Source organism: Toxorhynchites rutilus, chromosome 3 (genome assembly GCF_029784135.1).
Source record: "Toxorhynchites rutilus septentrionalis strain SRP chromosome 3, ASM2978413v1, whole genome shotgun sequence".
Lineage (NCBI taxonomy): Eukaryota > Metazoa > Arthropoda > Insecta > Diptera > Culicidae > Toxorhynchites > Toxorhynchites rutilus.
In genome coordinates this window covers 136,677,724-136,700,846 of record NC_073746.1, presented here as the reverse complement: position 1 = coordinate 136,700,846, position 23,123 = coordinate 136,677,724, and the positions used below count along the sequence as shown (strand labels likewise).

Below are 23,123 nucleotides of genomic sequence, written 5' to 3'. Positions count from 1 at the left end.
TGTGTTATAATTGCACTAAACATCGAGATTTTCCGAAAATTGACTTTTGGGCACTCGGTCGTTTTCAGTCTGAAAATTTGATTTTTGATAAAAACAATTTTTTCAGTAAATATCGATGTTCAATGCAATTTTGAGAGATTCAGCATCATTTTTTTTTTGACGTAGGACTTTCATTTCTGTACCGGAGTGTAAGTTCAAAGTTTCAGAAACGAGAGAGTGACGCTTGGAGTGCAAAGTTATGAATGTTAATACCTCTTTGCCGGCTGAACGGAGTGGTGTGAACATTATTTAATTCGAAAGACGAAATGTCTGCATTTGAGCACAGATATCATAGATATAACCCACTTCTAGTTTTCACTGAAAAGTTATTCGTGAAATTTCGTTACATCTATAAATAATATCCTAAGAGATAAACAGGCGAATTAAATAAAACGAATGCGTAAATCTACATCCTAAGTGATCGTGTCTTGTATACAGCCCCCTATATGTTTTTAAGAACACATAGAAATTTTTAATTATAGTAATTCCACAAGGTTCGCGCATAAAGCACGGTCAAAGTAATTCAGGGAAAATAACCCCTCCCGCTCTTGTCACGCTTGATCTAAAGTACAACGGCCTTGATCTGTAGTACAGTTTTGTCGGAAACAATTATCCTCTACTAGCTGACCCGGCAAACTTCGTCCCGCCCAAAATTTGTTTTTTGTTATCAATACTTTCAAACATTCACGTTTTCTTACTATGAGCAAGTTCATGGGCTAATCGCAAAACTATTCATTTATTGATCTTCTAATCGACCCCGTTGAATTTACCTTTTACTATAAAATTGCCAGTATTTCTAACAAAACTCATCATTATAATATCAGATTATTTTCAGACAGAATTCTTGTTCAAGATTTTTCAATCACTTGCAAATAACATGTTTCAGCTCCAAATCGAACAATTCCTTCCTCGAGTTCTTGTCTTATCAACACATTCGGCGATACTTTTTTATTGGTATAAATAGATGAAGATATAATAGTGCGTTTTATCACATTAAAATCCATTTCCAGTTTCGAACGAAGATCGATTTCGCTAGCGCAAACATCAAATGGACTAACAGCACTTGTCACTATGTAATTGTTGAACATATGGGAATTTACTTTTCCGAATTTTTCCTTTTTCCTTCAGAGTTTTCCGAAAATTTGCAGTTGTGATGTTTGGTTGGAATATTTTTGGTAGAAATATGTGTGATATTTTTATGGGACCCCCTCTACATTCCAGAGGAGGGAGGGGTGTCATACCATCATAGAAACATTTCTCATACCCAAAAACCCTCACATTCCAAATTGTACTTGATTAGCTCTCTAGTTATGCAGAAGTTTGTGTTTGTGTGCCCCCTGTAATTTGTGTTTCACTTGTATGGCAGCCCTCCCTTAGAGAGGGGGGGTGGAGTGTTTAACCACCATAGAAACACTTATTATATCCTAAAACTTCCATATGCTCAATTTGGTTCCATTTGCTTGATTAGTTCTCGAGTTATGCAGAAATGTATGCTTCATTTCTATGGCAGACCCCCCCCCCCCTCAGAGAGAGAGGGGAGGATTGTCTATTTACCATGGAAACGTTTCGTGTCCCCTAAAACTTTCGCATAACAAATTTGGCTCCCTTTGCTTGATTAGTTTTTAAATTATGCAGAAATTTGTCTTTCATTTGCTTGATTTATTCTCGAGTAATGCAGAAATTTGTGTTTAATTTGTATGGCAGCCCCCCCATTAGAGAGGGGGGTGGAGAATTTAACCACCATAGAAACATTTATTGCACCCTAAAACCTCCATGTGCCTAATTTGGTTTTATTTGCTTGGTTAATTCTCGAGTAATGCAGAAATTTATGTTTCATTTGTATGGTAGTCCCCCCTAAGAGAGGGGGGAGGAGTATCTAACCACCGTAAAAATATTTATTACACCCTAAAACCTGCACATGCCAGATTTGGTTTCATTTGCTTGATTAATTCTTGAGTAATGTAGACATTTGTGTTTCATTTGTATGGCAGCCTCCCTTCAGAGAGGAGAGTGAAAAGTCTAACCATCATAGAAACATTTATTGCACCCTGAAACCTCAATATGCCTAATTTAGTTTCATTTGCATGATTAATTCTCGAGTAATTTAGAAATTTGTGTTTAATTTGTAAGGCAGCCCCCCTTACAGAAGGGGGAGGGGTCTCAAACTATCACGAAAACCTTCCCCGGCCCCAAAAACCCCTACATACCAATTTTCATGTTGATCGGTTCAGTAGTTTCCATTTTTATATATATATAGAAGAAGAAGATAGATACGGCTAGAATCAGGAGTTATTTCATGTGGCTGTCTCACCCCTAGTGGTGGCCGTCTTTACCCGGCATGACCCGGCACTAAGTAAACTTTCTGAAAACCAACGTGATTGCGGAAAATGTCCTAAATATCGATGCTGACATAATTAAATGCTTGAATGTTGTACACATTATGTTTTATTGTACACTATGTTTAGAGTTGCCGTCTTACCCCGTCGTCCCCTACTACGCTCTGAAGCTGAAGAACACGTTTTCCAATTATTTTTGTTGCTTACATGCTTACAGGGTCTTTCAGATCAAAAGCTCACGCAACAAATTTTAATAACTTCTACAAAAGTGAAACAATTTTTTATTTAAAAAAACAAAACAAAGTTTATTTTAGGATATTTTCGATGTGATCATTCTTTTTTTCGATAACGCGTTTTAAACGGTGAACAAAATTCTTCATGCACAACTCTAACATTACGATTTCGATGCTGTTGAAAATCCGAGTTATTTCTTCTTCAAGTTTCTCCAAATTTTGTGACTTATTAACATAGCAACGGTCCTTCGCGTACCCCCAGAGGAAGTAATCGACGACGAGAAATGTTGAAATTCTTACCATAAGAGGGCAAAGTTTCATTAAGACTTCGGTTGCTCGAGTAATACGATACACGTTCTTGTAAATTGTACATCTTGACAATAAAAACCATCCGATCAGACTGAACGAGTAGCCGAATATTATCGTCCCGAAATGAGGAATGCAATGTTACCATGGACGGAGCGAAAAAAAATTATTAGGAGCTATTCGACTTTTTTGTGTGAGCGTTTAATCTGAAAGACCCTGTAAGATCCGTAAAATCATACTTGTACACATAATAACACATAACTGCCGTTCTACGCATAGTTGTCCCATGTTACTTTTTGGCAATTTTCACTTTTCTTCATAAAACGATGTTTTCATGTCTAGTCTTGCGGAAAAAATAAAAAAAGGTATAGTTTGTTCCCAGCTTTTAAAGAACAACATCAAGCTCAATTTTCCCATGTTGATATTCTATTCATAACTACCCCACCATATATTTTTTGTAGATTCACATCAAATAAGTCGGTTCAACTACAAGAATTTTATGTCACGCTTTCAACAGGCCTAATGTACTAATAAAAATGTAATAAAAAAAAGTTTAACAGAACACGTAAACTCCTTATTAGCTAATACCTGATAACAACGAGATTTATATTCTGCAAAGTATTGCAGATCACTCCCTTTTTCATAAAACGATGTTTTTATGCATATTCTTTCAGAAAAACACAAAAAAAACTTATTGTTTGTTCCCAGTATTTCAAAAAACAACATCAAGTTAAATTGTCCCATGTTTATGTTCTAGCCATAACTGTCCCACCATGAATTTTTAAGCGTGTAGCCAAGGTTGGTTAATCCAAATGATGCTTAAAAATGCTTAAAAAAACCCAGGCTGTTGCTAAACCGAAATGGTTAAAGCTTCTGTTAAAGCAAATATGCTAGAAAATTTTTAATGCGTTTTTCTCAATTTTTGATTCTGGAACATGGGACAACTATGCGTAGAACGGCAGACAACCTCAACAAAATCCACAGAAGGCCCACCTTTTATCAAGTGTGCCTCGAATTACGATGCATCAAATCTCTCAAACTAAGTTATGGCATCAATAAAGTTCCATAGCTTCCACAAACTAAACATAAATAATTGAAAAACTATGCGTTGATTTATTCCCAACAGAATCAGAGTTCAAAACTGTGCTCCTGTGGGAGACCTCATTCGTTGGAGCACTAAGCACCAACTTTAGCTCTTCCCAAACTATAGTAGGTATGTGTTCGTCGTCCCAACCGTTCCGTTGTGAACTGACGGAATGATTGAGAAGTACGGAGCGTGAATGAAAATCACGACCCCACTCCGGTGAAGTTAGAAATGCGCGCACTTGATATTCCATGGCGAATCTGCGAGTATATTCATAAGCATGCTGTTTCACGTTAGATTATGAATATGAATAAGCGGTATAAATTATAATAAATAGAATCTACGCCAAAGTTCATCATTTCGGAGGGACTGCATTCAAGGTTGTAGTGTGCGATGGGACTAGCTTTTCGTCTACGAGTTGACTCGGGCATGAACTCTGGTTTGCTGAACCCTAAATTGTATCCATTTCTCGTTATTCGTATAAAAATATTGTAATATTTATCGCAATTCAACATCGTAGCTTCCGAAAATACGAATGGTTCCTCGTCATTTTTACCGTCTTTTAGCCATTTACGTAAGTTAATCCGCTGTGCCGAGTCATCTCAGCCACTCTCCTCGGAAGGAAGCAGTAATCTTCCTTCATCTCCGAATAAAAACATTAGCCAGACTCCGGACGAGGACTGGATGTGATATTGATATAATTTAGCATATTTCTGAATTAAATAAAAGTGATAAATTGTTAATGAAGCGCATGCATTTATCATCCTGCCAGATTCCCCTGTCTCGCGTGCTGAGAGCACACGATCTGAACGAACGGAGGGATATCCGTGGGCGGCGGCGGGGACGAGAATTGCTCCTGGAATGCACCACGAGACAACCGAGGCAGCGTTTGAATAGATGACTTACTATATTTTGATGGAACACACAGCTTTGCGGCAGAGGCGCTAAAATTCCTGGCCAAACGGCGGTGCTAAAGTGCAGCCACAAAACTTTTTCCATTATCATCTGCCGGGCGTCGGATTTCACAATTTTTAGAAATAAGACCGAAACGAATCCGGGGTCTGACAAGTTTGGTGGGAGGGTAGGGATTGAGTTGGGAGAAAAATGCTTCTGGGAACAGCACTCTCCGATCGTGCCTTCGCAATTTCGTCTCCCGATGGAGATGAGGGATTTTCAGTGATAAATTTTTCGATTATTTCATGTCGAGATTAGAGTGACTATGATTCCTCCCAGTACTTCGCGATGGCACACTAACCGTAGTAGATTCGGAAACGGGGACAGACGGTAAGAATGGCACGAATAATATAATATATTGTGCGACAAAAATTGATATGGCATGAATATTCAGATTTAGCTTTGAAGGGACTGCTTTCGCTGGCTTTCGCTGGTTCGTAAAATGTGGTTGCAAAGGACTTTCAACATTAGAATTTAATGTGATTGATGCGCAAACCCACGGACTATTGACCCAAATGGACTGTTGACCCAAACTTATGACCCAAACTTATGACCCAAACTATCGTTATCGGTTCAACGAGGTGGGTACATTTGTCTCATGAATATATATGCACCTACTTGTAGCGGACCGGGTTTCAAAAGACAACCCGGAACCTACGGCCCGCTCGAAGAAGGCTAACAGCTCAGCTTTCCCACCCGACCTCTCTTAAGCGATTGGCTTAAGCGCCACCTCTTTCGAGGACCAATCGCCGCGTTAGTTGCCCAGCTAGAGGCCTGACGGGCAGGCCTAAATTGTATCCTTTTATCAGGATCGGGGGACGATCGAGCTGTACCAATTCCAACCAGCGAAGACTTCTAGAAGACACCCGTAGGGTACTCCGAGGGAACCATCAAACGACCAAGAATCACCCTAAAAGCACAGAATACCACAACAGGGTTTTCTCATCACCGGAAGTATTCAGCGAACAAATCACCAGACTGGCTCAACCATCTGGGAAACACGGATAACGTTAAACCTTAATGAAACATAAAATGAACGATTACAGGATCACATATGACTTCTACTCATAACTTAACAACATGACGAAAAACTTCCTGAGTGGACTACAGATTCACATTTATACAATTTATTTGTACATTTACTTTTGCTTAAATCTAAGGGACATCACATGTGCACATTGACAAAACTATACAATACAGGGTACCTGGGGAGTGCGGTGAGGACACAAGGTTCCTCACCCACTCCTTTTGCTGGTTTCGGTAGAATTCTCCGCCGGTGGGTATCGCTCAGCGGATCCTCGGAAGGCGCGATGGTGACGACGCTGCCTTTGCTTGGCGTGATTGGCTCACCAGGTTTTTGCCAATGACGTATTTCCCTGTTCTGAATAATTAATTCACATTTAGAATAAGTCCCTACATAACACAATGTATGTACCTCTAGTCGCTTTGTTTCACGCTTGAATAATTACGCGGTTCTATGGAATCTAGGAACAATGCTAACACTGAAACAATCCAAATTATAGTCACGAAAACTCCACGTTATACAAAGAAAATCTTACAAATTACGATCGCGAACAAAAAGCACAATGCTTCCGCGACGTCGGACAGTTCAAGGCAAAATGGTCGAAGAACATTGTAGTCCTCAGATAAACCGCAGGGTATCTCGCGATTCAGAGCTCAAGCTCAGCCGAAGACAATTTCCCCAAAGCATCCCCTTGTGTGCATCTTGCTTCAACTAACCGTCCTTGAATACGACCTTCTCATTCCCCTTCCCAAACTCAAGGCCACGAAAGTAAGCGCTGCGCGAACAGACACTCATTGGCCGAACAACTTTGGCGATTGAGCTTTCGCCCAGCTCCAGGGAGGTGGGATGGGAAATCTAAGCTCTTAAGTATACTTTCTGGAGTATCTTTTAGTTTACTTTCGGTTGTGACTTAGTACAGGTACACTGTAAATGTTTCAGTGTGAGTTTTTGAATTTAAATTTTTATATTTGAATAATTACTAACTATCCTAACCAATAAATAAAAAAATAAGTATATAAATAAATGAATAAATAAATAAATAAATAAATAAATAAATAACTATATATATAAATAAATAAATAATTATAAATACACAAAAATATTGTAAATGAACAAATTTAGAAATAAATAAACAACACTCATTAAATATGCACACCAATAATAAATAAGTAAATAAATAATCCAAAAATATCACATGATGAAAACAGTTGTGGCAACTGTTACATACTTATCAAGAAACTCACAAAGTTTTGGCAATGCTCCTTTTTTTGCTGTGAATAATAATTTTCATGTGAATAAATTGCATCAATATCTCTACATACCGTTCTGAATTATATTTCGGACAACATCATATTTCGAACACTTTGTTCTAATCTCTTGAAATGCCTAATGCACTGATGACATAACTATAAAATTAATATCACAATTGCTTCTTTAGAGTAATCCCTTGGTTTCACTATCATTTCATATGAGAACCACATTTGAATTTTCATATAATCGGCAAAAATCTGACAACACTACTCATTATCGTTTGTGTTTGACGTTTGCTTAGCGTGAGAACGTAGAATTTACCCGTTCATCAATATTTGAATTTCTCCCGTGTTTCATCAGTTCTCATCATCGCTAACAGTTTACTGTGATTATCAAATATAATCAAATCTCAAATATAATCAAGTGTAATGTAATTTTCGTCCAAAAAATTACAAAATAAAGTATCCGAAATTTGAATTTAATCTGTCCGAAATTTGATTTAGTGTCCGAAGTTTGATTTTTATTCGCTTCATTTGAAAAGCATTTTATTCGATGATTTTTTTATGTTTTCAATCAAATAGGTACCAAAGTAAAAAGCTTAAATGCATATTGAGCTAATTTATTGAAAATATCAACCAAATAATACTTGTTGCGGGATTCAAGAGCTGTGAACGGTATCCACTCGGTGAAGGTTTCTATTGGGTATTTCTCGGCGCACGCTTACCAGTGCAAGTAGACTCATTGTGGTACTAGATTTGTCGGAGTTAAATTTAAATGTTCGTAAGAATAGGGTATTGTAATATAGTTATTGTAAGAGGAGATCTTTTGAAACCATTGTACCGTCAATCGTCCATCAATATACTTGTGCCTATCGTATTTGAAGAAATGTTTAAATGTTATGTAGTAATTCGTTAATTAGTTAATAAATGTAACGTAAATGTAATGCAGTTCGTCAATAAATACAAAATCAAAATACACTGCGGATAATCAATATACATAAATGGTCCTTCGAACCGGATCTGGATTAGAGGATCAATGAGAATAAAGGATCATCGCCATTAAAAGGATCATCACTTATAAAAGGATCTATTGTCGACATCATTGGAATTTTAATTTGAATTGAACATCTTCACTGCAAAAATCATCGAGCATCTCACGGAATCAAAGAAGTTCAGAGGATTTTAAATCAACTTGGATCATATTGGACTTGTACCAGGAACGGTTCTATAGCCGTGTAGGTTAGTAGACATTTAGTACATGTCCAGCCGTGGCACTACACTAGATTCTAACACAAATCTCTCAATCGCATGTTTTAAATCACGCTTACTGGCGATCGTTCATCGCATCATCAAAATCGGAGAAATTTCTTGGATACAATAACGCTGTTACTGGTGAACGAACGATTCGGAACATCGGCAAGTCGTACGCTATTGGACCAATCATTCCTGTGGAGCAGATCATCGTGAGAGAAAGGTGAATTGGACGCATCAATCATGCCACCAGCATCAACTTCATTATCGAAGGTTAAAACCGTATCAATGAAGTCACTGCAAGTGAAACACAACGGACTGCAAGCTTCTTTTTCAAACCTTGTGAGCTTCATGAATGAATATCCTGAGGGGACAACCGCCAATCAGATCGCAGTTCGTCTTGAGAGGTTGGATGATTTGTGGGAAAAGACAAACGATATTTATTACGAAATTGAGTGTCATGAAGATTTTTCACCTGATGAAGAAGTCTATGTGAAGGAGCGTTCAGTTTTTGAAAATCGATATTACGATGTAAAATCATTTCTGTTAGATAAGGCCAGGGAGTTAGAAGATACTGGTAATTTGAACCAAACAACAAGGCAATTAGATGCAACAATGCAGGGAGTAACCGAACATGTACGTCTTCCAATGATTAAACTGCAATGTTTCGACGGTAACATCGACGAGTGGCTCAGCTTTAGGGATCTTTTTACTTCACTAATTCATTTGAAGCCTGAGTTACCGGACGTAGAAAAACTGCATTATCTCAAAGGATGTTTAGAAGGCGAAGCGAGGGCGCTAATCGATTCTTTGAAGATCACAAAGGCAAACTATCATATTGCCTGGGAATTGTTGCTCAAGCGTTATAATAACAGCAAACTATTGAAGAAGAAACAGATGCAAGCACTATTCAAACTACCAACTATAGTCAAGGAATCGGTCGTAGAATTGCGCTCATTACTGGAAGGATTTGAGAAAACCGTTAACACGTTGGATCAGATAACACAACCAGCAGATTTCAAAGACTTACTGCTGGTGAATATTCTCAGTTCCCGGTTGGATCCATACACACGAAGAGGGTGGGAGGAATTTTCCTCTACGAGAGAGCAAGATACGCTTCCTGAACTCATCGAATTTCTGCAGCGACGTGTGCGAATTTTGGAAGCGCTCCCTGCTAAATCATCGGAAAATAAACACGAGCAAACCGCAGTTATTAGAAAAGGGCCAACCCCAATACGCGTCAGTCACCATGCTGCTCCACATATAAGCGGGAAATGTCCTGCATGTCCCGATACACATTAGCTTTATTTGTGTCCCACCTTCCAGCGCATGTCAATTCCGAGTAAGGAATCAGTTTTACGCTCCAACAATCTGTGTCGGAATTGTTTTAAAACGGGCCATCAGGCAAAGGAATGTCTATCGAAAAATTCCTGCCGTAACTGCAAGGGTCGACACCACACCATGGTTTGTTTCAAAACAGAAGGTGAAAGTAGCATCAGGAACTCATGCGAAGCAGGTGAAATCACGGCAAATCAGAGATCACACTCAAGGGTTGCAAACATGGCGGCAACAAATTCAGCTTCATCAACAACATCGGTTAATCAATCTTCGAAAATTCTCTTAGCTACAGCTTTAGTGCTAATCGAAGACAATTGTGGACTGAAGTACCCTGCACGAGCGCTGTTGGATTCAGGATCAGAATCCAATTTTGTTTCGGAGAGATTATGCCAGCGTATGAGAATATCCAGAACAAAGGTAGATGTCTCTATAGTGGGAATTGGCGGTGTGGCAACAAGTGTAGAGCATAAAGTACATGCAACAATTCGATCTCGAACATCTCCATATGCGCAAAAAATGAGTTTCCTAGTTCTTCCGCGGGTGACACTCAACCTACCAACTGCAACAGTACAAACGAAAGGCTGGAACATGCCCGACGGCATCGAACTGGCCGATCCAGCATTTTATCAATCTGGTAGCGTCGATTTAGTGTTGGGAATAAAATCATTCTTCAGCTTCTTCCAAACGGGAAATGAAATATCATTAGGAGACAGTTTACCACGACTTACAGAATCTGTGTTTGGCTGGGTGGTATCAGGAGAAATGGCATCAGAAGAACCAATTTCACGCATTAGTTGCAACATGGCAATATCAGATCGATTAGAGGAGCTTATAACTCGATTTTGGTCCTGCGAAGAAGTAGGAACTACCAACTACTCACCTGAGGAATCATGCTGTGAGGAATCATTCCAGCGCACAGTGCAGCGCAGTGCAGATGGTCGTTACACTGTGACACTTCCAAAAAATGAGGACATCATATCAAAATTAGGAAAATCAATGGAAATAGCTAAAAAACGCTTCGAAAGCGTGGAACGACGACTCACTCGAAACGATATATTACGAGAGCAATATCAAAGGTTTATGAAAGAATACATCGAAATGGGGCATATGCGGAAGGTGGAGGAGGATCAATCAAATCAATTAAAGCGATGTTATCTACCGCATCACGCTATTCTAAAGGAGTCCAGTACCACTACGAAATTGAGAATAGTTTTTGATGCCTCATGCAAAACATCGAACGGTATTTCTTTAAATGACGCATTGTTCGTGGGTCCAGTTATTCAACGAGACCTCAGGGCAATTCTCCTTCGCTGTCGAACTTATCAAGTGATGATTGTGGCTGACATTGAGAAAATGTTTCGCCAGATAAACATAGATCCCAAGGATGCACCACTGCAGAGTATTTTATGGCGAGCTGATGAGAATGAAAACCTTGCAACGTACGAGTTGTCCACAGTAACTTACGGGACGAAACCCGCACCATTCCTGGCAACTCGCACTTTGAAACAACTGGCATCTGATGAACGTGAGAGATATCCACTAGCTGCGAAGGCAGTCGAAGAAGATATGTACATCGACGACTTAATCACAGGAACGGATGACGTCAATACAGCAATAGAATTAAGAAGACAATGTGAGCAAATGATGTCCAGCGGCGGGTTCACTTTGAGAAAATGGGCTTCAAACGTAACAGCAGTATTGGAAGGCGTTGCTCAAGAATCACTCGCATCACCAGAAATTCATGAAATCAGCTGGGAGCTGGATCAGGCTGTAAGAACGTTAGGTTTAACATGGCTGCCTAAAGGTCCATTTATACGTTGCTAGTAGCTGACTTCACAATGAGCAGCTACTGACCCGGTGAACTCGCTTGACAAATGGTTGACTCGCCTTGTCCGTTCACACAATGTGAGCTGCTGGCAAGAAACTAGATACTACGGCACGGGTTTACCAGAGATGCCAGACGATTTTTCAAATGTTCATCAAATAGTCAGAAACAGCAATCAGGTCCGAATTTGTCAGATGAGGAAAATGAAAATGATAGTAGATTTGCAGAAGGAACAAATACGCCTCGAAAACTAAAATAATGAAGGAAAATCTACTTTTTTATATCGATTATGTATTCTGTTTCTTAGAACAATACTTTTTTTTGCAAGTTGTGAGTGAATTCTGAATGAAAATTGTGCCCGATAATGATTTTATATTCAGATTCCCAATAAAGTTATCTCAAAAAGAAAACGTATTAGTTTTCCAATAATTTTCAAATCTATAAATATCTTCGCACATTTTCAAATATCTTAAAAATAGAGACATGTCAAGACAATGTAAAGATTTGGCATCCCTGATTCGAGCGCTAAATTCTGTTTTTGACGTTTTGAGGGATGCGAGTGCGAGTAAATTCAAAAAACTTTGAAGTAGCTCGCACGCCGAATCACACATGACACTAACTGGAATGATGTGTTCACACGGTGTGAGTAGCTGCACTGCAGTAACTGACTAGATCGACTCGTATGCTTACTCGCACCGTCTGAACCCGGCTTAAGACTGACTGTTTAAAATTCCAATTCGAAATTCCTCCACTCTTATCAAATCAAAGCTTCACCAAACGAAGGGTATTAGCCATTATCGCCACACTATTCGACCCTCTTGGGCTACTGGGTGCGGTCATTATAACGGCCAAAATTTTCATGCAGAAGCTTTGGACTCTCTGCAATGAACAACATAAGCATTTACAATGGGATGATACTTTACCAACTGAAGTGCAAGAAGAATGGCGAAGATTCCACAGGTGGCTACCACTTCTGAATGAAATAAAAATTCATCGATGTGTCGTATCATCTGAAGCTAACTCGATAGAAATACACGGTTTTTCAGACGCATCTGAAAGAGCTTATGGCACATGCATATATATCAGAAGCATTAACACGAACGGCGAGGTCACCGTGCGGCTCATTTCTTCAAAATCTAAGGTTGCTCCGTTGAAGGTGCAATCATTGCCACGCTTGGAACTTTGTGGAGCAGTACTAGCGGTCGAATTGATGGAAAAGGTGAAGGAAGCAGTACGAGCACACAAAATTTTCTTCTGGACCGATTCAACCTGTGTGCTTCAATGGATCAAGGCTACGCCAACCACGTGGGTAACATTTGTGGCAAATCGGGTGGCAAATCGGGTGGCAAAAATTCAAAATTTTCGAGGAAAATGGAATCACGTTCCCGGTACATCCAATCTAGCGGACTTAATTTCAAGAGGAGTAGCTCCAGATGTCATCGGAAAATGCAGCTTGTGGTGGGAGGGCCCATGCTGGTTGAAAGAAGTTGAGGAAAACTGGCCATGTCAGCCAACAGTCGTTGACGAGGATCCGTCAGAGGTCCGCCGCAAGGTGGCAGCATGTTTGACGGCAGTGGAACCGGAGTTCGACATCTGGTACATCTCGAAATTTTCGTCATATACAAAAATGATACGAACAACGGCGTACTGGGTGCGTTTAATTGAGCTTCAGAGGAACCCAAAATCGGATCACAATTTTGGATTCCTTACATCAAGCGAGCTCAAGGGAGCGGAAATGATTTTGTTTCGCTTGGTTCAACGGTTGGCGTTCAACCAAGAAATTAGAGCACTGTCGAACAGCAAACCAGTGCCTCGTAATTCATCACTTCGATGGTTCAATCCTTTTATCATGGAAGACGGCATACTACGCGTAGGTGGGAGATTAAGCCAATCTCAAGAACGAGCTGAAACAAAGCATCAAATTGTATTACCGGCTAAGCATCCAATAACCACAATGATTTTTGTTTACCATCACGAAAAGTTGTTGCACGCCGGTCCACAATTACTGCTAAGTGCTGTCCGGTTACGTTTCTGGCCATTAGGCGGCCGAAACATTGCTAAAAGGGTGGTCCATCAATGCCAACGGTGTTTCAGAGCGAAACCAATTCTGATCCAGCAACAAATGGGTCAATTACCAAGGGAAAGAGTGACAGTAGGTCGAGCATTCCTGAAATCCGGAGTAGACTATTTTGGACCTGTATATATCCGCGATGGCCGCCGAAAACCTGCAAGAAAAACTTATGTAGCGCTGTTTGTGTGTATGAGTACGAAGGCAGTGCATATGGAGCATGTTACGGATTTGTCGACTGAACGATTTCTGCAGGCTTTGAGACGGTTTATTTCTCGACGTGGCCGATGCACGGACATCTTTTCCGATAACGGTACTAATTTCGTGGGTGCAAAGAATAAAATGTGTGAGTTGTTCGATTTGCTCAAGGATCAGCGACATCATGATGCTATCTCCAAGGAATGTGCAAACGAGGGGATGCAATGGCACTTTATTCCTCCAGCAGCCCCACACTTTGGTGGATTATGGGAAGCTGCGGTACGCTCAGCAAAATTCCATCTACTACGTGTACTAGGAGAAAATCCGGTCTGCCAAGAAGATTTCAGCACCCTTTTGGTCCAGGTAGAAGCGAGTTTAAATTCCCGGCCGCTTACCCCAATGTCAGATGATCCAACCGATCTGGAAACTCTGACTCCGGCTCATTTTCTGACAGGTGACTCGCTTCAAAATATTCCGGAACCTGATTATAGCACGGTCCAGCTCAATCGTTTAAGTCGATGGCAACTAGTGCAAAGGCAATTGTAGGATTTCTGGAAACGTTGGCGTACTGAGTATTTATCCCAACTCCAGGCCAGGTCGAAAAACTGGAAATCACCAATAAAATTGGATATAGGAATGTTGGTAATCATGGTGGATGGAAATAATCCACCAATGCTATGGAAGAAAGGTCGCATTGAGGAATTACACCCTGGAAAGGATGGTATAGTACGTGTAGTTACCGTGCGGACATCAAGTGGGCTATTTAAGCGTCCTGTAGCTAAACTTTGTTTGTTGCCAATGGAAGGAAACTCAACTAATCATAATGAAACTGATCACTGAACATCATGGCGCAAGAGAAGATCACTGTTTACTTCAGAAGTCCGGAGACACTTCAGGGTGCGCGAGGATGTTGCGGGATTCAAGAGCTGTGAACGGTATCCACTCGGTGAGGGTTTCTATTGGGTATTTCTCGGCGCACGCTTACCAGTGCAAGTAGACTCATTGTGGTACTAGATTTGTCGGAGTTAAATTTAAATGTTCGTAAGAATAGGGTATTGTAATATAGTTATTGTAAGAGGAGATCTTTTGAAACCATTGTACCGTCAATCGTCCATCAATATACTTGTGCCTATCGTATTTGAAGAAATGTTTAAATGTTATGTAGTAATTCGTTAATTAGTTAATAAATGTAACGTGAATGTAATGCAGTTCGTCAATAAATACAAAATCAAAATACACTGCGGATAATCAATATACAATACCTGTGCAGAACGGTATAGGAGGTCACCATGGAAGTGATACACACATTTGAGTATTCTCCGATGCATACTGTGTCGTATCTCACTGATTTTGTCTTTGGTTTTGATATTTATTGTTAATTTGTAGCCAGTGTTTGATCTTTTTCAGAGGAAAATTGCAATGGATTCAAGTAGAGAACAAGTCAGTATTTGGTTCCTTGCTGAAATGTCACTTTTAAATTTTAGTAGAATATTCACATACAGGACCACCACACACGTTTCAGGGAAACTGACAGAGAGGAGTAATTCCAAATGAAATCGACAAATAATGAAATATGAGTTTTTAAAGCGAATGGAAGTTTGTATTCCGTTTGCGTTGGAGGAAATAAGTTTTCCACGACAATTGAGAATATTTTGAACCAAGTGTAAGTTTTCTATAGGGCGTGTCGATTGTAGTAGGAGAAATCTTTGATAATTTCTAGCTCAAAAACTATGAGTCGTACAAAAAAGTGTCTTAGAAAGAGTTATAGAGTATTGATGTTTAAACGTATAGGAATATACACTGAGAAAAAAATAATACTCTTTTTTTATTTACGAAAAAAAACTTTCCAATTTTAAACAAATTATGAATCCTGATGTGATTTAAAACAAAAAAGCTCATTATCAATCTCTTTCTAACAGTTCGGCTGAAAAGATTATAAGGTACACACAGTAAAACTATTTTTTTGCGAAATTCAATTTTATTATTCAACATAATTGCCTTCGAGGGCGATAGACCGATTACAGCGATCTTGCAGGCAGGTATTGAATTAAAGAGACTTTAAACTATGAGAGTTCATTCGTCTCTCGATCTTGCAGCTTTTCGATACCGTTTTTATAGTACACAAGCTGACCTGGCAAACTTCGTCCCGCCCAAAATTTGTTTTTTGTTTTCAATACATTCACGTTTTCTAACTAAGTGCAACTTCATGAGTCCGCAGAACTGTTCATTGATTGATCTTCTAATCGACCCCGTTGAATTTACCTTTTACTAAAAAATTCCTAGTACTTCTTCCAAAACTCATAATATCAGATTATTTTCAGACACAATTCTCGTTCCAGATTTTTCAACCACTTGCAAATAACATGTTTATCCGTTACATGGAATAAATGTTTAATACAGAAAATATGATAGAATAAAGACAGCCCTGAATCGGGCAGTTCCTTTCTCCAGTTCTGCTCTTATCAACACATCCGGCGGTCTTTTTTTTGTACGGATAGAAAAAGATATAGGAGTGCGTTTCATCACATTAAAATCCATTTTCAGTTTCGAGCAAAGATCAATTCCGCTAGCGCAAACATCAAATGGACTAACAGCACTTGTCACTATGTAATTGTAGAACATATGGGAATTTAATTTTCCGAATTTTCCCTTTTTCCTTCAGAGTTTTCGGAAAATTTTCAATTGTCATTTTTATTTATTTATAATGATACTACATCCCATTGAGAGATTAGATCTTCTTCACAATTTTTCGCCAATAGTCCCGATCCATGGCTGCAGTTCTCCAACTCCCGGCTGCACCGATTCTTGCCAAGTCCTGCTCCACCTGGTCCAACCACCTCGCTCGCTGGGCTCCTCTCCTTCTTGTTCCTACCGGATTCGATGCGAACACCATCTTTGCAGGGCTGCTGTCCGGCAATCTTGCAACATGCCCTGCCCATCGCACTCGTCCAGCCTTGGCGACTTTCTGAATGCTGGGTTCGCCGTAGAGTTGCGCCAGTTCGTGGTTCATTCTCCTTCTCCATACTCCGCTTTCCTGTACACCACCGTATATTGTTCTGAGCACTCGGCGTTCGAAAACTCCAAGCGCTTGTGAGTCCTCTTCAAGCATCGTCCATGCTTCGTGCCCATAGAGAACAACCGGTCGAATTAGGGATTTGTACATGGTACACTTCGTACGGGGTCGGAGTTCTTTGGACCTCAAGGATTTGCGGAGCCCATAGTAGGCACGACTTCCATTGACAATGCGTCTTCGAATTTCACGGCTGTTGTTGTTGTCAGTTGTTATCAACGAGCCAAGGTAGACAAATTCCTCCACCACCTCGAGCTCGTTGTCGTCGATCACAACACTACTACCAAGAAGAACTCTGTTGCGATCTGTCCCTCCAGCTAGCATGTATTTAGTCTTACACGCATTGATCCCAAGCCCAATCAGCCCTGCTTCGTGTTTCAGTCGGGTATACAAGTCGGCTACCGTCGCATGTGTTCTTCCGATTATGTCCACGTCGTCGGCGAAGCAGATAAACTGACTAGACTTGTTGAAAATCGTGCCCCGCATGTTGAAGCCCGCCACCTTCCAGCGCCACGTTGAAGAGCAGACAGGAGATTCCATCGCCTTGTCGAAGTCCCCTGTGAGTCTGAAATGATTCCGACAGCTCACCTGAGATCCGCACACTGCACCGCACACCGTTCATCGTTGCCTGAATCAGTCTTGTCAGCTTTCGGGGAAAGCCGTGTTCGTCCATGATCCTCCATAGCTGTCGTCGATCAATTGTATCATATGCGGCCTTGAAGTCGACGAAGATGTGGTGTGTAGGGACCTGATACTCGCGGCACTTTTGGAGGATCTGCCGCAGTGTAAAAATCTGGTCCGTCGTCGAGCAACCGGGCATAAATCCGGCCTGATAACTTCCCACAAATCTACTTACTATTGGCGATAGTCACTTTTTTACTTTACTTGAACCTGAAGGAAAATATGAAGCAAAGTGTCAACAAAATGGGATGGGATCGAGGATTCAAGTTTTGTCAAGACAATGACCCAGAGCTCAAGACATATGAAGTTCGCACATGGTTACATTACAATTACACAAAAGTCATTGATAATCTTCCATAATCTTCCGACATAAATCCCAGTAAAAAACTGAGGAAGTTATGTGTGTAGGAAATTTAGAAACCATTAAATTTCTTAAAATAACGATTTTAAAAACTACTTAATGAAAAAAATGATAAATATACCTTCCGAATACACCAAAAAACTCGTAGATAAGGCTAAAGACAGCTAAAGATAATTGCAATGAACAAGGGATACCATACTAATTATGTAATTTGGAAATATACCAACGCCTTCGAAATCAAGTTGAGATTTCAACCTGCGTACGATTATGAGTTTGAGTCAATTTTCATACATTAATACATACATTCGCCATTTTTAGAGAATTAAAAACCATTATTCTGAAAACAGATAGCAAACCTTTTAATATGACACTATGATTCTATCTAAATAGAATGTTCCGAAAGCTTGTTTTCGACTTTCGAAAGAAGGGAAAAGAGATCCTCATGGTGGAGTACGATTACGGATTTGAGTCACTGTATAGCATAGGGTCAAAATAATCAAAATTAAATACAATGTCGCAATCATTCGAATTCTCAAGCGCAAACGAACTAATGTCTCCTATAGATAATATGTATTCAGACCGCTTGAAGTTCTTCTGAATTTGAAGTAAAAGTCGCTTTGTTGACGAATTTATTCTATATACTTGTGGATTTTCTTGGATTTATTCTATATGTTTGAGCTTGGAAAAGTTTTAAAAAAGCAAGTGAATAAAACCAAAAGACAAAAGTCTCCGTTGATTATTAACCCTCCTGTACTCGCGTGCAAAATCATAACACGTATACTCGCGCACGGTGTCACAGACCGAAAATTAAACTTTTTGAACTGAACTGTAATGTTGCCATTGTGTATTCTTCAGGCTTTATTGGCATTTATTTTAAGAAGAGGGTATGATTAAATGAAAAAAACCCAAAAAAATATGTTTTCTTCGTCTTTATTATGTTTTAATAGTCATCTAATTCAGCCTCCTCAAAATAGAGCAATTTTTGATACTTCAACACAAATAACGAAATTTGAATTTTTCACTGTTATTGATTGAAAGTAAGCAACTGAATATAATTCATGGAAGTATAAAAAGCTATAAAATAATATAAAATCGTATTAATTGATTGTGGTTTCATTGGAGTAAGAATCAGAACATAGCATAACTGCATGCTCGAAACAAACATTTTTTTTTTCATTTCATGCAGTTGTTGCGTGTTTTCGGGTCTTTTATCGGAGAGAAGAATGTATACTGACCTTCTAGATAATCACCAGATGATAAAGGTTCTGGAATAAAAAGTTCGCATATTTCTAATATTCTTTGTCTCTGTATTCTTGGTAAACTAAGAATTAATACCTTTTTATAGATAGGGCATAAAATGATGATATAAAAGGATTCCTAGGAACTTAGTTTTCTTTCTCTTGTTTTATTTTTGTTGATATTTTTCATTATAAAAAAATATCCCCGAAACTGTAACTGTTAAAAATTACCATAAGCCACCGATTAGTTTATAGTTTACTGTTTACAATTCTTCAAACCAAATTCTTTCAAAAGTCTGTATATGTATGACCATTATATTTAGCGAATAACTATACGAAAGTCAAATATTTATATTTTGCTTTTGCAATCAATGCAGTTACAAAAAGGGACTGAAATCAAATAAGAATAGTCCGGTAATGATCTTATGCATTATATTCAATAAATATCCCACGCCACTAACATTAATTTATACATTTCATTCAACAATATTCTAGAATATGAAAAAAGGCACTTGTCCAAAAAAGTTACTCCTATACTCGCGTCGGTGTGTCAGACCGAAAGTGTTAAGAAAGTGGCACACGTCCCCTTTGCACCAACACATGCGATACGCTAAACGATGACGAACGACGAACCACGAAGCTAGAGAGAAACGCAAAGTCGTAGTGTTGATATTTTCTGAGAAATGAACGAATTATTGATTTCTCGGTCTGACAGACCAATGCGCGAGTATAGGAGTGTTAAGAACAAAAGTTAACAAGCAAGCATATGACATTAAGACAAAAGCCCTACATCTATTGACGATATCTTCGGCCAATAGTTAGAATTTCATGAAAATAATATCTCTCAAGAACCCACGTACGTTATCATACTGAAATGTCTTCACGTATTTCATAATGTCTTCAAAATGTCCACCAAATCAAATGACTTCACAGTATGTCAAATGTCTTCAAAATGAAGACATGTCTTCAATCCTGGCATCTCTGGAGCTATGATTCGATGCTTGCCTCAATTTAGTTTCAAATATTAGTGTAGCGTGCAAGTGCGATAACTTGTATCCAACAGCAGTGTTTAGCTATTCACAAATAGGTGGTGCTACGGACTAAAATTTTGTTCGCAATGTACACTCAGAGAAAAAACATTATAAAAAACATTTTTGAAGTAAATAGTACCAGTTCATTAATTTCCCCGTTATTCCGCGCATTGAAAAACGTGAGATGGCTCAATGGCTTGACTATAGTACGTCACTAGGTGAGATCAAGACGGGTCTATGGTACTAGGTGAGGCCGTTTCGTCACTAAGTTGGTTAGGGGAGCGGTATATGAAAACAGCACGGAAGAAAGTAGAAGGGGAATTATTTCCTTGTAGCGTGAAAGAGACAGACTGATCACCAGCGAGCTTCGGTAATAGCGTATTGTGTTTTGTTTACAAACAAAACACAGTAGACTTCCAAGATGGCTGAAGAGTGGTTTTAGCAAGTTGGCCCACCTTAGTATATACTTCTAGGCGCCTTGGGTGAGATTTGAAATCGTGTCCGTTATCGACTCGGGAATCAAAAAGGAGCAACAAAGTAAGAAGGCTTCCAATATAAAGTAATTAGTTCCAATGTTTTTTTTTCTATCCAGCGCAGATATGTTAGGTGATCTGTTTTAACACGTAATATAGTCGTAAAGCTGGTCTCAGATTGCAGCTTAACACGGCACGAAAAAAATTACTCTTCATTATGATATAAAATCATAACCAGACAAAATTTATGTTTTATATTTATTCGAAATTTTCAAAAAAAAACTGTTGTTCTATCATATAAAATACATATTTGATACAAACAAAATAATTTTCATTCATGATTTTCATATTGGAAGTTTATTCATTCTGTATGAAAAGCCTTTGCCATTTTCGCTTTACTAATTGGAAGAAAATCCGGTGCCCTGACAACCCAATCCTATGCCAATGCAAATTGAACGTAGGCAGCATAAAACAGGGCTCGCGCTTAGGAGGTATTGTTTAATGTTTGGAGTCATATATGTCAATTACGATATTACGATTGATTACGTTGGATAGTGTCCTTTGGCAAGCGATGTTTGGATACCCATCCGGAAGCTTTCTTGTCGATTTGCAATAGAATCACTGCTGGAGAATCGCGCGAAACACTTCATTTTTAATTTCAGATTATGATTTCTATTCTCATGATTTTCTATGCTGGCTACAAAAAGGCGGCCATCTTAGCAATCCCTTGAGAAAAACCATCAATGTCAACGCGAATTGTCTTGCTACCCACGGTGTGATTATTCAATTAATGACTTTAGCGAACCTCCTATCAATTCTCATCTTGATCAACAATCGCTATTCATCGCTAGAGGGCAGTGTCATCAAGATATCATTTATATCGTTGCTATGTACTCTGCTTTACCGACTTTACGCCAATGTTTAACGAACTCTTTGTAAAAAGCAGGTAAAAATATAAACAAAAGGCAGAACCGTGCATAGAAAACGCAAAAATCCTCCATTTGTCTCAATTATCTATATTATCGCATTGAAGAGAAATACGTTGCTAGGTGTGAATTTATATTGTTCACATGAAATATGGCATCCACACGTGCGTTCAACATATTGGAGCAGCGTAACAGCAACGAAAACCAACGAGTGGGCAGTAAGTATCGAGGTGTATGATATTTTGGGCTTTGTTCAGCACTAACGAGCGCCATCATTTACAGAATCACAATTAACTGGCAAGAATGAAGCCCGTGCTCCGTTCAAACTGGCTCTCAAGGATCTCACCAACAGCACTACCTCGCGATCGAATTTCGCCGGTAAACAGCTTCAGGACACAATTATAAAGAAGCCCCTCCAGCAAAAATCTGCCGCTTCTTCATTTCTTCAGAAGAAATCTACAGAAAGCATCACACAAGGGGGTACCAAGAGACAAAATCCTTTCACCATTTTCACCCCCCAGGAAGCCGAGTACAGCTGGGGTAAAGAAACCTGCCTCCGGGAAGATTTGCTCGAACAGCTGATAGAATTCAACGGCGTTGTCTACAAGCGAGACAGAAAACCAATGAAACCACTCAAAATGGATCCCCCGGAGCTGCCAGAGATTACACTTCCGAAGGCAAGCCCCAAAGCTACTCCGACGGTTCCTAAGGATCTACCGAACAGCTTCCTGTTCAACCTGACCGAAGTGGAAATACCCGATTTGGATTTCATGTTCTGAAGCGCTTCGGAATCTGTATTTTTTACTGCTGTTATTCACTCTCATCTTAAGCATTTAATTATATTTCATCAATTTTGGGACGAAGCTGAAATTTGTAGATTTGTTTTATGATAGAATTAAAATAAATAATTCGTTTATAATTGATTTTTTTTCCTCGTGTGAATCCGATGATTGTTTCAAGCGAATTGACAATAAATCAAATACAGGAAAACCTGTTTTTGTGCGGTTGCTTTTCGTGTGAGTTCTCATTTGTGTGACTGTTTAGTTGCGATATTATTATTTGTGCGATTAGTTTGTGTGATTCAAGACCCGATGTCATAATAAAATCGCACAAACGTGGAATCACGCGGAAAGGGACCGCACAAAAACAGGTTTGTCTGTAGTGATTTTCGTTCCTTTTTTTTTGGTTTTTAGGGTGCATTATTAAGTTGCAAGTATTAAGAATGGGCGGACATTTATGACTAGATGCTTACTGGACACTCAGAAACGAGATCCATAAGTCAGAGCGGACCAAGTCGCAAAAATAAAAATTTCGAGTTTTTGATTGCATTAGGTTGAACATTGTGTAAGCTAAATTTCACGTTTATCAGATTTGGGAAATCACGCGTACAGCAGGAATAACTAATCGAAATTGTTTTGAACGCTCAATGGAAACCCT

At 39.2% G+C, this 23,123-nt stretch overlaps 3 protein-coding genes and 1 long non-coding RNA gene across 4 annotated transcripts; 3 read left to right on the top strand and 1 right to left on the bottom strand.

Annotated features, from left to right (window-relative positions):
- Positions 1-6,108: 6,108 nt before the first annotated feature.
- Positions 6,109-6,621, bottom strand: LOC129774987 (uncharacterized). Its single transcript, XR_008742828.1, has 3 exons — positions 6,512-6,621; positions 6,388-6,454; positions 6,109-6,333 (listed from the first exon to the last, which is right to left on the bottom strand). It is a non-coding gene; the product is annotated as an uncharacterized LOC129774987 (long non-coding RNA).
- Positions 6,622-8,720: 2,099 nt separating this feature from the next.
- On the top strand, positions 8,721-9,779 carry LOC129773512 (uncharacterized). Its single transcript, XM_055777126.1, has one exon. It carries the CDS (start codon positions 8,721-8,723, stop codon positions 9,777-9,779), a length of 1,059 nt encoding a protein of 352 aa, XP_055633101.1.
- Positions 9,780-10,037: 258 nt separating this feature from the next.
- Positions 10,038-14,452, top strand: LOC129773511 (uncharacterized). The gene is made up of 2 exons (XM_055777125.1): positions 10,038-11,585; positions 12,797-14,452. Exons 1-2 carry the CDS (start codon positions 10,038-10,040, stop codon positions 14,450-14,452), a joined length of 3,204 nt encoding a protein of 1,067 aa, XP_055633100.1.
- Positions 14,453-21,680: 7,228 nt separating this feature from the next.
- LOC129774986 (uncharacterized) lies at positions 21,681-22,605 on the top strand. The gene is made up of 2 exons (XM_055779118.1): positions 21,681-21,904; positions 21,969-22,605. The coding sequence occupies exons 1-2, from the start codon at positions 21,838-21,840 to the stop codon at positions 22,463-22,465; spliced, it is 564 nt and encodes a 187-aa protein (XP_055635093.1). The 5' UTR covers positions 21,681-21,837; the 3' UTR covers positions 22,466-22,605.
- Positions 22,606-23,123: the final 518 nt, after the last annotated feature.